Here is a 15,367-nt window from a genome sequence, read left to right on the forward strand (position 1 = left end):
AAGCTCTGTGGAGCATGTGCAGACTGATATTCATCTTTAATAGGACTGTCAAAACTGCTGCTGTATAATGCTCTCCACTATCTTTGTTTAATTGGTCACATGCCTGCATCACATGACTAACATGCATCATCGTTTTAGAAAGTCTCTGGCTGTATCCCAATTCAGGGTCTGCAGCCTTAAAGGCCGCATTTCAAGGCCGATTACGTCACAGCGACGCGACGAAGGCTGTCCCAATTCTTTTCCTTTTTTTTTTCTTTTTTTTTTCATACTTTTTTTTCATACTTTTTCATACTTTAATTAAATTTATTAAATTTATGCACATATTACAATCTCTCATTGGGAGACAACATTAGTGCAACAACATCTTGAAAAGGTTGAATAAGAAACCAAACGAAATAGGAAAAAAAACTAAAAGCAAGAACAAAAAAAACCAAAACAAAACACACATATATATATACATAAATATATGAAGGCCATTTTTATGACATATAACAGTTTCCTTTCTGTGAACACTTTAACATACATGTGGCTTACTTAGTACACCAAAAACACAATCATTAAAAGGACAGAGATTGAGTCCCATTGTCGCATATCAAAGCAGCCTCTTTACATGAATCCCTCAGTAATTCTAAAGATGACAGAAAAGATTTTAATTCAATTTTCAATACAGTTAGGGAAGGTCTTTTACTTTGCCATTTACATTTGTGTATGTGGTATTTGCCCATAATTATCACCACCTTGTGTAGCATGGACAGTTCCTTAGATGGATCACCATTATTATATAAAACTTGTGTTAGAGTCAGTCCCATCTATTCTTATACTCAACCAGTCTACTAAATCTTGCCAAAAGTCAGTTGTTACTGAGCAGGAAAAAAACAAATGATCAATACTTTCCACATTTTGTGAACAAAATCCACATGGCTCTACCTCAAACCCAAACCTTTTTTTAAGCATTTCAGCTGCTGGGTAATATCCATTAATTATTTTAAATTGCATTTCTTTGACTTTGGGGGGGATAGGCCATTTTAAAAAGTGCGTATATTTGTTCGTTATTTTAACATTACTCCCTTTTAGTTTTGTGTTACTGTTAAAGTCGTGAAATAATTTGTTTTTAAATATCTTGTTCATGGTTTTATTATTACAGTTTTTATCCGTCAAAGGAATCTGGTTTAGATGTAAAGAAGGTAGACTAATTTGTGCCTTAGAGTAATACAAATAACCTTGAATCAAACTCAACAGAGGTAAGGGGATTGCCTTACAAACCTTGTCATATTCTTTTTCTTTTTTCTTTTTGCCTGTCCCATTTGGTTCTTTAGCCAAAAAGGGTGTAGTTTGTGTGTGTGTGATCACCCGTGTGTACACCTGTGAGCATGGACGCGCTTGTTATTTTAAAAGGTTCCTTCATGTAATGATCTGCTAGAGGGTGTGGGGGGGCCACAGCCCCGTCCTCCAGGGCATGAAGCAGGTATGGAGGAGATCAAAACTCCAGACATCCAGAGGCCCCCAGAACACAAGAGACCATGGAAGACCAACAGAGGGGCAGCCGCGCCACTGTCCCAGCAAGAGCTGAGGAGAGTCCCAGATGAGGGTTCACTCAGCAGCCGCGGAGCAGAAGCCAGGGGGAGTTGCAGTGACGCGCTTCTTCTGTTCCTTTAATGGCAGTGTACTCCCCAGTGTACGAGGATACCGCCACCTGCTGACTGAGCGAATGAACCCTATTGTAAACTGAATTAGCGTCATTACAAACGTGTGTTAAATCTGATTTAGTGATAATCGAGTGTGTTTATGCTTGTCTGTGAGGAGAGGATTGTTGGAATAGTGATGATGATGTGCGCTATCACTGTCAATTGTCAGTAAACACTTCATCTGGCTGCTGAATCTTCACGTGACATATTATAAAGTCTGTATTATTAACTCTATAATTAGGCGCCATTCTTCTTATTTTACGGCGCTGTTGCTCAATCGGGGGACGCTCTCTGTTGAGGAGAAAAGCAAAAATTTGTTGCGTATACGGATTATTCATTGTTTAAATGTCCTGGTAGTCGAAAAGGAGGCAGAGCTGCTGAGAAATGCTAGGAGCTAACTGGGCGCTAACCGTATCATTCAAATATATTGAATGTCGCAATGTTGGCAAAGAGAGGAAGTGACGTAAGATTTGCGTATGCGGGGTACCGATCGGGTTTCCGGTACAGATCGGGTAGTGACAGCGTCCTTCATTTCCCTGAATTTTAAGGCTGTGGCGGTGTAGACTTCGTGGCCCAACATATCCCAGAATGCATAGCGCGGCGATGGGTGTGGATAATTTTGCCGAAAAAAAAACGATAAGGGGTGCCCGAAGAGTAAACTTTAAGTACTGAATATGATGTCACTTATTTATGTGCAAATGTTTAATAACGAAGAACATTAAAATATTGCTGTTGGCAACATGTCGGCAAAGTTATGTGACATTAGTGACGTTTTTTGGGTTTTTTTGTTTGTTTGTTTTTTGCCTGTCCCGTTTGGCTCTTTTGCATCAGAATTATTGTCTAAAGGCGAAGAAAGATGCCCAACGGATTTACTTTACCAAATTGACCATCCCAGCCTTGCCGTAATGGTCCATTTGATTCACCTTTTATTGTTTATTTTATTTATTTTTTATTTTCACTTGCTAGATACGGGACAGACTTGAATGAGGAAAAGAAATGGGAGAAAGGAAGAGGGGGAAAAACTGCGGAGAAGAGGGACGAGGATAAAGGGCAAAAAACAAAAACCAACTAAATAAGCAGACAAAAAAATACATCTATCGATCACCTGGATCACCTGTTGAGAAAGAAAAAAGAAAACAAGCAGAAGAAAACAAGAGCGATATAATAAACAACATCACGATGATATATGGGAATATGACAGTAAATACTAAATATTAAACATTATTGTGCAGCACATAAGATCGTTAGTGACGTTTGTACTAACTTGGTTTTAAAGCTTAATCTTATAGAGAATGATCAAAGCTCGTGTAGCAACAAACAAACAAATGAACAAAAGATTTTCTCCTTCATCTCTGTCAAACAAAGCTGTATGAAACGTTTCCAGCTGTTAGTATCATGGTTGCTAGGCAACCTGGGCAGCGCAACGGAGGCTACACCGTCCCATTTCACAAGCCTCGCACTTCCGGCCTTAGCGGTCTTTAAGTACGCGGCCCTTGTGGACCGTTAAGGCTGCAGACCCTGAATTGGTCTCTGTTCACACTGTGACACAAACGCACCGTCTCCAAATGTTTCGTTTTCAAAATGTTTTCCTTGGAGAAAACGCCGTCTCGGTGTGGACGGGAGGCCAAAGCAGAGAGAAAACGCCATCTCGGTGTGGACGGGAGGCCAAAGCAGAGAGAAAACTGCTTTTTCAAACAAAAACGCATTAGTGTGGACATAGCCTAAACAAATAGGTCACACCGGTACGACCAGCCATTCGAGCAAAAACAAAAGGAAAAGTCTCCGTGTGGTCAACAACACATTATGCCCATATCGTTGGCTAAACCAATCAGAGAGAGGGCAGGACCTCTCTGATTGGCCGTGGTCCAGATATTCCTGCAGGCCTACGTGTGGACGTTTGAAAGTGCAGGAGGTGAGCAGCCTGATAGGATGGATGTTACTTACTTAGTTACTTAGTTCCTCCTACGCCGAGCGGCGCATCGGGCAGCTAGTGATCTCCATCGATGTCGGTCAGCAGCGACTGCTTCAGCTTCGTCCCAGGCAATGTCGACAGTTCTCAGATCGTCCATAAATGTTCGACGCCATGTGGTCTTTGGTCGGCCTTGCTTTCGCTTGCCAGTGCGTGGACGCCATGTCATGGCAATCTTAGCTGGGCGATGAGGGGGTAGGCGTAGAATATGTCCCGCAAAGCGAAAGCGCCTTTCTGCAACAACATCGGCTAATGGATGGATGGATGAAGCTGTGGGTAATGAGAAAAGAGGAAAAGAACGACTGATAACTTTTTTGTTGAGGCCGGTGCTCTGACACGGAGCCATCAACCTCTCAGTATCTAACAGTCGAAGAAGCTGTTGAAGAATCGTGTTCTGTGTGTGATGCTGCTGTCCACTCTGTTGTGTCTGAGATTGCATGTGCAGCTTTGTATGTGCAGGTCCATGGATGCAAGTGTTGTTCCCATAATCCTCTCTGCAGACTTTCTGACTCTTTGCAGAGCCTTCCTCTCTGTCTGTGTAGTGTTTCCATACCAGACAGTGATGCCTGCGGTGAGGATGCTGTCTATCAGTCCTCTGCAGGCCTGGGTGAGAGGGTGGTGGTTCATGCCAGCTTTCCTGAGCAGCCTAATGAAATAAAGCCTTTGCTGGGCTTTTTTCACAGTTGCTGTAGTGTTGAGAGTCCAGCTCAGGTCTGATGTAACCTGCAGTCCCAGGAATCTGTGGCTGTTTGCCCTCTCCACCTCCGTCCCTTTGACGATAAGAGGTTGCAGGGGAGGGAGTTCTTCCAAAAGTGCAGTATTCATTCCTTGGTCCGTGTTGAGGATGAGGTGAAGAAGCTTCTGTGATGAAAAGAAACTTAAAGAAGTCCAGACGCTTTTCTCTCCAAGCTCCTCAGACTACTGACGCTTGTTTCTCTCTTTGTAAAAATGAAATTTAAAGTGAATTTTGAATCAAATGTTTCTCTTCTTTCTCCCTCAGAGTGCAGACATGTCTGCTGCCAGCAATCTGCGATCTGAAGATCAGTTTCTGTGCTCCATCTGTCTGGATGTGTTCACTGATCCAGTCTCTACATCATGTGGACACAACTTCTGCAAAACCTGCATCAGTCAGCACTGGGACATGAATGTCATCTGTCAGTGTCCCATGTGTAAAGAGACTTTCTACACTCGACCTCAGCTGAAGATCAACACTTTGTTCTCTGAGATGGTTGCTCAGTTCAGACGTGAAGCTCAGCAGAAAGCCAGCAGCAGCAGCTCAGAGCAACAAGCTGCCAAACCAGGAGAAGTTCCCTGTGACGTCTGCACTGGAACCAGACTGAAGGCCCTGAAGTCCTGCCTGGTGTGTCAGACCTCCTACTGTCAGACTCACCTGGAGCCTCATCTGACAGTGAAAGGTCTGAAAAGACATCAGCTGGTTGATGCTGTGGAGAACCTGGAAGGCAGGATGTGCACGAAGCACGATAACCTTCTGCAGCTGTTCTGTAAGACCGACCAGACATGTGTCTGCATGCTCTGCCCTGTTTTAGACCACAAGAACCACGAGTTTGTTCCTCTGAGAGAAGAATATGAAGGAAAGAAGGCAGAGCTGGAGAAGACAGAGGCTGAGATTCAGCAGATGATCCAGAAGAGACGACTGAAGATTCAGGAGATCACAGAGTCGGTGAAGATGAGTAAAGATGCTAGAGACAGACAGAAAGCAGAAGGTGTTCAGGTCCTCACGGCTCTGATGGAGTCTGTTGAGAGACGCCTGAAGGAGCTCATGAAGGAGATCGAAGACAAACAGGAAGCTACAGAGAAACAGGCTGAAGGTCTCATCAAAGATCTGGAACAGGAAATCTCTGAGCTGATGGAGAGAAGCTCTGAGGTGCAGCAGCATGAGGTGGATGTGACTCTGGATCCTGATACAGCTCATCCTAAACTCATCCTGTCTGATGATGGAAAACAAGTTTATCATAGTGATGTGAGGAAGAATCTTCCAGACAACCCAGAGAGATTTTCTCTGTGTCCTTGTGTTTTAGGAGAGCAGAGTTTCTCTTCAGGCAGATTTTACTTTGAGGTTCAGGTTAAAGGAAAGACTGAGTGGGAATTAGGAGTGGCCACAGAGTCGATCAACAGGAAGGGAAACATCACACTGAGTCCTCAGGATGGTTTCTGGACTGTGTGGCTGAGAAAAGAAAATGAGTACAAAGCTCTTGCTGGTCCTCCAGTCCGTCTCTGTCTTCATCCTGGTCCTGAGAAGGTGGGGGTGTTTGTGGATTATGAGGAGGGTCTGGTCTCCTTTTATGATGTAGGTGCTGCAGCTCTGATCTACTCCTTTACTGGCTGCTCCTTCACTCACAAACTCCACCCATTCTTCAGTCCCTGTAACAATGATGGAGGTAAAAACTCTGCACCTCTGATCATCTGTCCTGTCAATCAAACTGATCAACGACTGATTTTATTGGATGAATGATTGATTTTTCTTGAAGGGAACAAATGAACATGTTGAGTGTAAATCCTCTACAGTCTCCATGTTTCTATAGAATCTGATCATCAGGACTCTGATTCACACTTTGATTCTCATGGAGTTTGATTTGAACAGAAGAAAAGTTGAATCAGGAAATGTTCCCACTGATGGAGACTCGAGCTGAAGAGCAAATATCAGAGAACAAATGTCCAAAAGCTTCATTTCCAATAAAGTTTGTTCAATGCTTTGAGTGAATCCAGACTCATGTGTGGCTGTTATACGGAGCATCAGAGTCCAGCTGAGTTATGTTGGATACAAACTGCTTATTTTGGCTCTGTGAGGAGTTTTGTTCACTGAAAACTGATGAGACGGATAATATTCAAAGAACTCTGTAGAGATTCATGCATCCATGTTCTCCACCTGCAGGTGTGGAGGAGAAAGGTGGAGCACAGACTGCTGCATCCTTCCAGTCACATCATTTTGATGATTATATTTGCATGTTGTGATGATTTGGGTTAAAGACAAACAGAGTTGAACGGCTGCAGTCACAGCATGAAGACGATGCTGAAGCTGAGCTGTCAGTGAACATGTTTCACTGTGATTTGATTTGAAGAATAGAAAGTGTGTGTGGCTGCTGACAGCTGCAGTCTCTGCTAGTCTGCATAACACACACACAACTTTCCCCCTGAGGCAACGATGCAGCAACAACACAACAGCTGCAGACACACACACACTGTTAAAGAACACTTTACTGTTTAAGGCAGAATTCCTCAGTAACAATGATTTGAGTCTACTGTGTCTACTGTGGTTTCCAACATACAATCTACTGAAACATGTTTTTCTTTCTGCCGTACAAACTATTTGATCTCAACATCTTTGCTTTTTTCCTCCAATCGTTTATTCTGATTATTTTATTTAGTTTAACTAAGAAAAGCTTAAAATTTAACTCTTAACCTGATTTAAACGTTTAATTTCTCATTAACTCAGACTTTTAATTTATTTCCTTGTTTAATGTATTATTTCTTTATCCTTGTTTAAGTTTGGCCGATCCTTTCTGTGTAACCTGTTTAATCTGACCTTTGACCCTTCAATTTTAATTTAACAGTACTCTTGTTTTGACCTTTGACCTCTTTATTCCTTATAACCAAAAAAACCCTTTTATCTGATATTTTCACCTTATTGATTGATTATATATATCTATTATATTTTCTCACCTTACCTTATTTTGAACTTTGACCTATGTCCTTGTTAGCCTTGATCTTCCTTCATCAAACGTGAAATTTCTTTCACCTTTGAACTTAAAGCTTAAATCAAACCTTTGTTAAAAAGCTTCTTACCAACTTGTAATTCCAACTCTCTGCATTAAACACGTATCTTATCATATAAACACTGGATCACTGAGAGAACTTTAGGCAGAACCAAATGAAGCAGCTGACCTCGTCAAACTCACAGCGACAGTAACTGACAGTGAATTATTTTAATCTTCTTCATTGTATTTGTTAGAAACATTTATTTTCCTTTAATTGGACTTTGGTTAAGTTCAATCCGATGTATTAAGCGACCTTTGAGGTGAAGTGCAGCTGCGAAGAACGCTACGGCAGGCAATGAGGTGCGTTTAATGTCGCTCTGTTAATTTGAGCGTCCATAAATTGAATGTCTTATTTTTTCTTACTTTATTATTGCTCATTTATTGGAGAATTTGGCCATTTAATTAAGATAGATTTTATGTTGTTGGTGGTAAAGATCTGGATGGATGTTTTATTTTATTCTGTGTTTCTATTTTTCAGTTTTACTTTTCAAGACTTGGTGAATTGCCTTTTTCTACTTTTTGTTTAGTTTTGTTAAAATTAGCAGCAGTGAGAAGTGTTGTTGTCGGTCTTGAATATATTTGATGTAGCCCATACTGTTAAGGTAAGTGTCATGTTTTTAGTTGTTAGTCTGATGAAGAATCTTTTATTTTTCTCCAAAAGTTGATTGTGTTTATCTGGACATAGTGTTTTTCAGTTCCAGCTGAATGCAGGTTTCCCCAGTCTTATACGTTGTGACAGCCACTATGGTGCGGTGTCCCTTTAAGACACCCAAGTCGAGGGTTGATGGTGTCATCAGTTTGTGCCGCTGCTCTCTCTCTCTGGGATTATGAGGACACGTGCCTGCACGCTTCTGCTTAACGAGGGACGGATTTACGTTTTCTTCTTGTTTTGTTTGCAACGCTTGGGTTGTATGAACGCTGGGCGTTATGTTGTTGAGCCGCAGCCGTTCAGCCGGGCTTTTATATGGTTGTTGAAGAAGGCGTATTAAAGAACCACCGTGGATTACCGATACCAGCGTGGGTGTGTGTTCTTCCGACTAGCCTGCTAGGTGTTTTGCCGCCTCCTCTCAACCACGCAACACAACCCAACGTTCCAACGTGTCAGGAGCATCAGCACAGCTGAAATGCATTTTTTCTAAGCACCGCGTCTCTGTGGCTTTTAAACCCCAAAACACGCTAAAACAAAAATGGGTCCACCCCAAGGATGGGGTCCCCCGGTGTAGTTTCCACTGTGACAGACTTTGGGCTTCCTCAGAGTGAGGCTGAGAGCGGCAGGCCCAGGTGGAGTCTGACCCGTGGCCCTTCAGATAAAGCTGAAAAAGGCCAATATATGATATTAAATATAAAATATAATTAAAAAACAACATCAGAATGAACAACGAGCTGCTGTTAAGAACTCCCGACGTCCATCCAAGGCCCGATTGGTTTCTGTTTCCATGACAACAACAACCGTATGTGGAAAAGACCAAAAACTGAAGCGGTGAAAAAGTTTTGTTGCAGATTAACTATTAACTTTATGTTATTCATTGTCAGCTCGTGCCATCATTAAAGCATGTTAGAACACACATGTAGGATTTCACGAATCATCGCTCCTACATTTAATCGTCTCCATAACAACTGTGTGTACGTGTTCGCTTTGAAAACATCACATTCTTTATGTTGGTTGGTTTAGACGAGTGATCTCCAGGATGAATGAGGGCAGAGGCCCGTTTCATGGAGACTGTTTAAGTGTAAACCTGGATTAAAAGCCACATTTGAACACCTTCATCAGAGGCTGTGACCATGTTGAAGGACTGATGCTGACGTGCTCTGACACTCATTAGCATAGAAAACAAAGTGGTGAAAGCACAGAGCCCTGAGGAGCTCCACTGGACGGTCTGTTCACAGAACATTTAATTATTTCACTTTTATTTACATGCAAAACAGCCTCAGAGAGAACAGCTGTTTCAGAGCTGCCAGCTTTATTGGAAAGATGAACTGAAATCCTAAAATAGTCCAATTCATGACAAACTGACACGGTGAAATGTTGCAGGATTCAAATGTGTCGATGGATGAACTCTTTCAGTATAAGATGCAATAATACAAAACACATGAAGGTGAGGAGGAATTCATTTAAAGTAAGTGTGATTTAAAGAGGACTGATTCTTTCCTGGTCAGGCTGAAGCTTTCACCGTCTGACCTCTGTAAACAAACCGAAACACGTTCAGTGTTTAGTTTTACCAATTAGGTTTCATGAATCACCATCTGAGAACGTCTCCGATGTGGGCGCCACTCACAGGGATCACTTCCTGTAGAAGGGTCACATGACCTGTTAAACCCAGAGAGCTTCGTGTGACCTCTGACCCTGATCACCAGCGTCAGGGTCAGTGAAGGTGAGATACCGTGTGACAGGAGGAACAATAAAGTTTTATTTGTACGAACACGTAGAACAGATGAAGTCAGAACGAAGCAGGTGGAGCTCAGTCAGGGTGGAGGTGCAGACAGGTGAGCTGAAGGGGAGGAGCCAGTCTGGTCAGGAACTCTCTGTCTCCTCGAGTGAACCTCCTCACCTCTGAAACACACACACACACACACACACACACACACACACGACTCTGAAGGTTGCAGTCAGGGTGGTGAGGGTGGTGTGTGAGGGTGGGGTTACCTTCTGGTCTCTAGTCGGTGCGTTTCCTGCAGGTGAGGCTGAGCGGCCGAATCATGACATCGCTGCTGCACAGACACAACAGGAAGTGGAGGAGGAAGTCGTCAGCGTCCCCGTCACACACCTGAGACAGACACAGAGGTTATGTCTCTGCAGACTCACGGCTCGGCCCTGTGGAAACGTCCTGCAGGACGCCTGTTTCTCTCTGTGGTGGCCCCCCCACAGCGTCCCCACCGTGCTTCACCGTGTGGACGCTGTTCTTTGGGTTGTAGCTGCATCTTCTTCTCGTTTCACCTCCTCTGACCACAGGACATTTCAGTCTGCAGGGTCTTTTAACACAGCTCCACTTGTGGGTGGAGGGGCCCTGTGGGTTCTCCTGGTGTGACCCGAGTCCTAAATGCCTCTCGCTGTCCTGCCCCTCCCCTGTGGTCTCCACCCTCCATGTGGGAGGTGTGGCATTCACAGTCAGCCCTGATTACCCTCAGAACTACACCACCTGCTGCTTCATCAGGTCGAGTGGGTGGAGTCAGGGGCACGACCTGAGTCTCGCTGAAACACACGGCTGTAAGGCCCCTCCCTCCCGTTCACGTGAGCCCAGCGTGGGTCCGTCACACCTACAGACTTTTAAAGGTGGAAGTGGCCACGCCCCCAAACCAGTTCAGCAGTAAGGTGTGAGCAGACGGAGCTGTTACCAGGATGTAAACAGGATGTGTCCTTTCACAGTTAAAGCCTCATCTTAAATTTTAAAGACAAAATAAAGTTTAAAGACGACGATGAGCACGTGACTCACCTGTGACAGGTAAACATATACACCTGACAGGTGCTACTGACCTGGCTCTGCCCACGAGGGAAGACTCTGATGTGACCTCTGACCCTGAGTGCTCTCTGAAGCCCCTCCCACTGAGCATCAGCCAATCCCAGCAGAGCAGGAACCAGAGCAGCTGAGAACCAGACGTGAGCCTCACCTGTCCCGTCATCAATCACCAGCCTGATCGAAGAGCAGAGCCACATGGTTTGATCATGTGACTGTCACCTGACTCATCCAGGTGATTAACACGTATCAGCAGGTGAGCTCAGCAGGAAGCTGCTCTTACTTTGCTTTGGACTGAAACACTGACGAGGTCGAGTGACACTGAGAGCTGCTGCAGCCCTGAGAGAGAGAGAGCAACAGGTAAACACACACACCTGAAATCGTGAGCAGTTTCCTCCAAAACGACACTTTACTTACTGCACCAACACTAACACGCCACCAACACGCTAACAACACATGAAGCACTCTGAGTACTTTCACTGCACCCGAGAAACTGACACTAAACACATCCTGTACACACTGTGTGTATTTTATGCAGTACCTGTGTGTACACGCTGCCACACAACGAGCAGCTCCACTGCAGTTGCAGGAACAGGAAACACACCACGTGACCTTTGACCTGTCCCACAGCGCACCTCTGCTTGCTGCTCAGAGCCCACTCTCCTGCTCTTGTTTTTCCTGTAACAGACTCCTCCGCTCCTCCCTCCTCCTCCTCATCTCCACACCTGCACCTCCTCTAATCCTGTGAACTCTCCTGCTCTTGTTTGGCCTGTAACAGACTCCTCCGCTCCTCCCTCCTCCTCCACCCTCGTGCTGGTTGTAGCAGGTCTGGTTTCGGTGGTTCTTCTTGTTCTGCTGGTGTGGGGAGTTCTCTGGAGGTTTGGAGATTAAAAAAATATTTGGAGATAAGTCCAGTTTCCTGTTGTTGGTGTTCAGATGTGGTGCAGCCCCCTCCACCCATCCTGTTTCCTTATCAGGACCCCCCTCCCCCCTTCACTTTAGTGCTCCAGTCAAAACTGATCGGTCAGTTTTAACAGCTCTTAAATTAGCATAACAAACATTTTTCATTCATAGGCAGGAGGATCCAGAGTGTCTGTATACGTCATGTTATGTTCACCCCGCCCTGTCTTGTTATGGTTATCTGTGTCAGCTGTGCTCCCATGTGTGGCCAATCCCCTGATCATCCATCATGTGTATTTAGTCTCTGTGTTTCATGTAGTCTGTGTCGCGTCGTCTGTGTTTCCACCCTCCGTGTTTCCATGCCCGGTCTTTTGTATCCCCAGCCATAGCATAGTTTGTTCCCAGTTTAGGTTTGTTTAGTTGCTACGCTTGTACTGCCCTGATTCTTGTTTGTTTCTTGATCATCAGCCACAATAAAAGGCTCGCTTTTGGTTAAAGTGCACTCCCGTATCCTCACTTGTGTTCGCACCTGGGTCCTCAACACACTCTCCACACGGTCTGCCACTACGACCGTGACAACACATCTGATCAAACTGTGAGTCACAACTGAAGCTGCAGCATCACTCATTCATTTTTCTGTTTTTAGGCCCTGATGATGCTGTTTACGGTGAGGTGATCTTCAGAAGGTAGAGGAAATCTGGTGAGACAACAGGTAACCATGACAATCACACCTGTAAGTGAATTTATTTACCACCAAATGTGAAAAAAATGTCAAGTCAAAATTGAGTCAAATATGACTCCAAGGTTCCTCACAGTGTTCCTGGAGGACAAGGTAATGCCATCCAGAGTAAGAATCTGCTTAGATACCATATTTCTAAGCTTTTCAGGGCCGAGTACAATAACCTCAGTTTGATCTGAATTAAGAAGCAGAAAGTTAGCATCCAAGTCGTTATGTCTTTAAGACATTCCTGCAGAGTCCTGCATTCTTAGAGGACTCTCCATTTACATGCACAAATTGGAGTCTATTAGATAGATATGATACAAACCACTGCAGTGCAGTACCTGTAATACCTACAGCATGTTCGAATCCCTCTAATAGGATATTATGGTCGACAGTATCGAACGCTGCACTAAGGTCTAGCAGGACAAGCACAGAGATGAGTCCACTGTCAGAGGCCATAAGAAGATCATTTGTAACCTTCACTAAAGCTGTTTCTGTGCTGTGCTGAGCTCTGAAACCTGACTGAAACTCTTCAAATAAACCATTCCTCTGCAGATGATCTGTTAGCTGTTTGACAACTACTCTTTCAAGGATGTTTGATATAAAGGAAGGTTGGAGATTGGCCTATAATTAGCTAAGACTGCTGGGTCTAGAGATGCTTTTTGAGTAAAGGTTTAACTACAGCCAGCTTGAAGGCCTGTGGTACATAGCCGATTATTAGAGATAGGTTGATCATATTTAAGATCGAAGCATTAATTAATGGCAGGACTTCTTTGAGCAGTTTTGTAGGAATGGGGTCTAAATATGAGATGAAAGCAGATGAAATAGCAGATATACCTGGAAAAAAGTTTGTTTGTTTTTTGTTTTGTCATGTTTTCTCAATGAGCCTGTAGGGGGCACTACAGATAACTTAACTGACTAATCTCCAAAGTTTTCACACGAGATTTACGTACCTGGATGAGCATGCATCAAGACATAAACTGAGTAATAATAAAAATTGTGGTGCTCTATAAATAGTGAACAGCTGACATCAGTGATGTTTGTCTCTGAACAGGAAACTGAGGACACACTCGGTCTGATGGACGACCTTCATCCTTCACTCTGCTCCTCTTCTTCTCTTTGTTTCTCCTGAAGCTCAGTTGTTTTATTGTTTACCATGAACAGCTGCACAAAACATTGATTAAACCTAGATGCTCTGTTTTTGTGCAGATATGATCTGAAACATGAAATTTACACAAATGAAGAAAAAGAGTCAGAATAAGGAAATAAATATACCTATGACATTTGAATATCACAATGAAATAATTCTGTAAAATGAGCTGTACTCTCAGGATATTTTTAGTAATTCAGTTACTCGCAGACAGTCAGTGACGGCTCCTCTCCTCAGCTTTTCTGCTGCCATCAGATGCTTGTTGTTGGAAATCTCACTCCTCATGCACTGGTATGGCACTTGGTGACAGCAGGAAGGAAGAACTCCCATTAAAGGGGAAGTTTTAAGACTGTTTTTATTTTTCTGTATGAAAAAATAAAACAGAACATCAGCATCTGTTCTATGGGAAGCAGGGAAAGCTGTGATGAGAGGTAGAATAATTTCTTTCTCATCACATAAAAAGATAGAAGAAAATGTGGGCCAGCATCTCCCTCACTTGAAAAACAAAGCTTGTCATAACTGATGGCAATTTAAGGGAGAAATATATTAAGATAAAATTCTGCTGGTGGAAATCACATATTGCCACAGTCTGGGACCAAACTCTTGCCTCCAAGATGAGAACTCTCACCCTCCCAGAAGGGAGCTTTTCAGAAACTTCCTCCAGGATTGCCATCATTTCATTTTCGATTTCTCCGTCCTGATTCATTTTTATACAAGGTAAATCCTCCCCCCCCCCCCCCCCCCCTTTTGAGATATGCACATTCGTTTAAATTCTGAAACTTAAATACTTATATTTAGATTCTGCTGTTGTTGTTGAATTGATTCATCCGGGTTTTCAGTCCAACCGCCGTTCTGGAATAATTTATAATACTTTGGAACAACAATAAAACACCCAAAAAAGTGTAAGACTGAAGCAGGTCCAACCTTATAACCAGCAGGGACTCTAACCCAAAAAATAACCAAATTCCCAAATATACTAAATTCACTCAGCAGTCCAACTGCTTTAAATCCTCATTACTATCATGAGATTTTCACCAAAATCAAAACAGACATTCACCAGTAATTTCAGTGAGTAGACTTATTTTTTGTCCAATTTGTCACACTTTGGAAACAGGTAGTGCCTTACCTTTGGATAAGCCGGCTTATGCCCACTCACTTCGACCACTGGCACTCGTGCCTGCCCGTCTGACCACCTCGGACCCCGGATTTCTCCATCCAAGCCTCCAACCAGAGGCGGAGCCAGACATTTGAAACACCCGGGGCTTAGCCCAAAAGGGTAGTATGCATGTGGGATTTTTTTTTTTTTTTTGGGGGGGGGGGGGGGGGGGGTAGAAATTACTGAAAGATTAATTGGCTCTGTTTTGAGTTTTGTTCAAAAAACAATGACTTCATATAGGGAAAAATATATATCACATGTGCAGGACACCTTAAACTAGTTTTTTAATTAGGCAGCAAGGCAGAACAAAATCAGGGCTGTATCAAGACATGAGGACTAAACCCCAATTCAACCAGACCCAGAACTGATCCGGAATTAAAACAGGACTACAAGAGTTCAAAATCAGGACTACTTAGGATTTAACCAAGACAGAACCAGAATCAGAACTAGATGATAGTAGCACTAAAAATCATCATAGACCTGCAGTACATTTATCTTTTAATTCTACCAAAGTACAATATTTAGATTGAGAAAAGTTTATATAATTATTTAGCCTTG

General features: G+C 43.4%; 2 protein-coding genes across 2 annotated transcripts; one reads left to right on the forward strand and one right to left on the reverse strand.

The window, feature by feature from the left end:
• Positions 1–4,663: 4,663 nt before the first annotated feature.
• LOC147333714 (E3 ubiquitin-protein ligase TRIM21-like) lies at positions 4,664–6,961 on the forward strand. Its single transcript, XM_086269008.1, has one exon. It carries the CDS (start codon positions 4,664–4,666, stop codon positions 6,125–6,127), a length of 1,464 nt encoding a protein of 487 aa, XP_086125134.1. The 3' UTR covers positions 6,128–6,961.
• Positions 6,962–9,305: 2,344 nt separating this feature from the next.
• On the reverse strand, positions 9,306–14,359 carry LOC147333715 (CST complex subunit CTC1-like). Its single transcript, XM_086285837.1, has 6 exons — positions 14,282–14,359; positions 11,424–11,618; positions 11,166–11,221; positions 10,903–11,059; positions 10,075–10,195; positions 9,306–9,981 (listed from the first exon to the last, which is right to left on the reverse strand). The coding sequence occupies exons 1-5, from the start codon at positions 14,357–14,359 to the stop codon at positions 10,085–10,087; spliced, it is 597 nt and encodes a 198-aa protein (XP_086141963.1). The 3' UTR covers positions 9,306–9,981; positions 10,075–10,084.
• Positions 14,360–15,367: the final 1,008 nt, after the last annotated feature.

The sequence above is a fragment of the Aulonocara sp. 'chitande type north' Nkhata Bay genome, linkage group LG3 (genome assembly GCF_057382095.1).
Source record: "Aulonocara sp. 'chitande type north' Nkhata Bay isolate Kocher_YH1m ecotype deep benthic linkage group LG3, A_spYH_male_GT1.1, whole genome shotgun sequence".
Taxonomy (NCBI): Eukaryota; Metazoa; Chordata; class Actinopteri; order Cichliformes; family Cichlidae; genus Aulonocara; species Aulonocara sp. 'chitande type north' Nkhata Bay.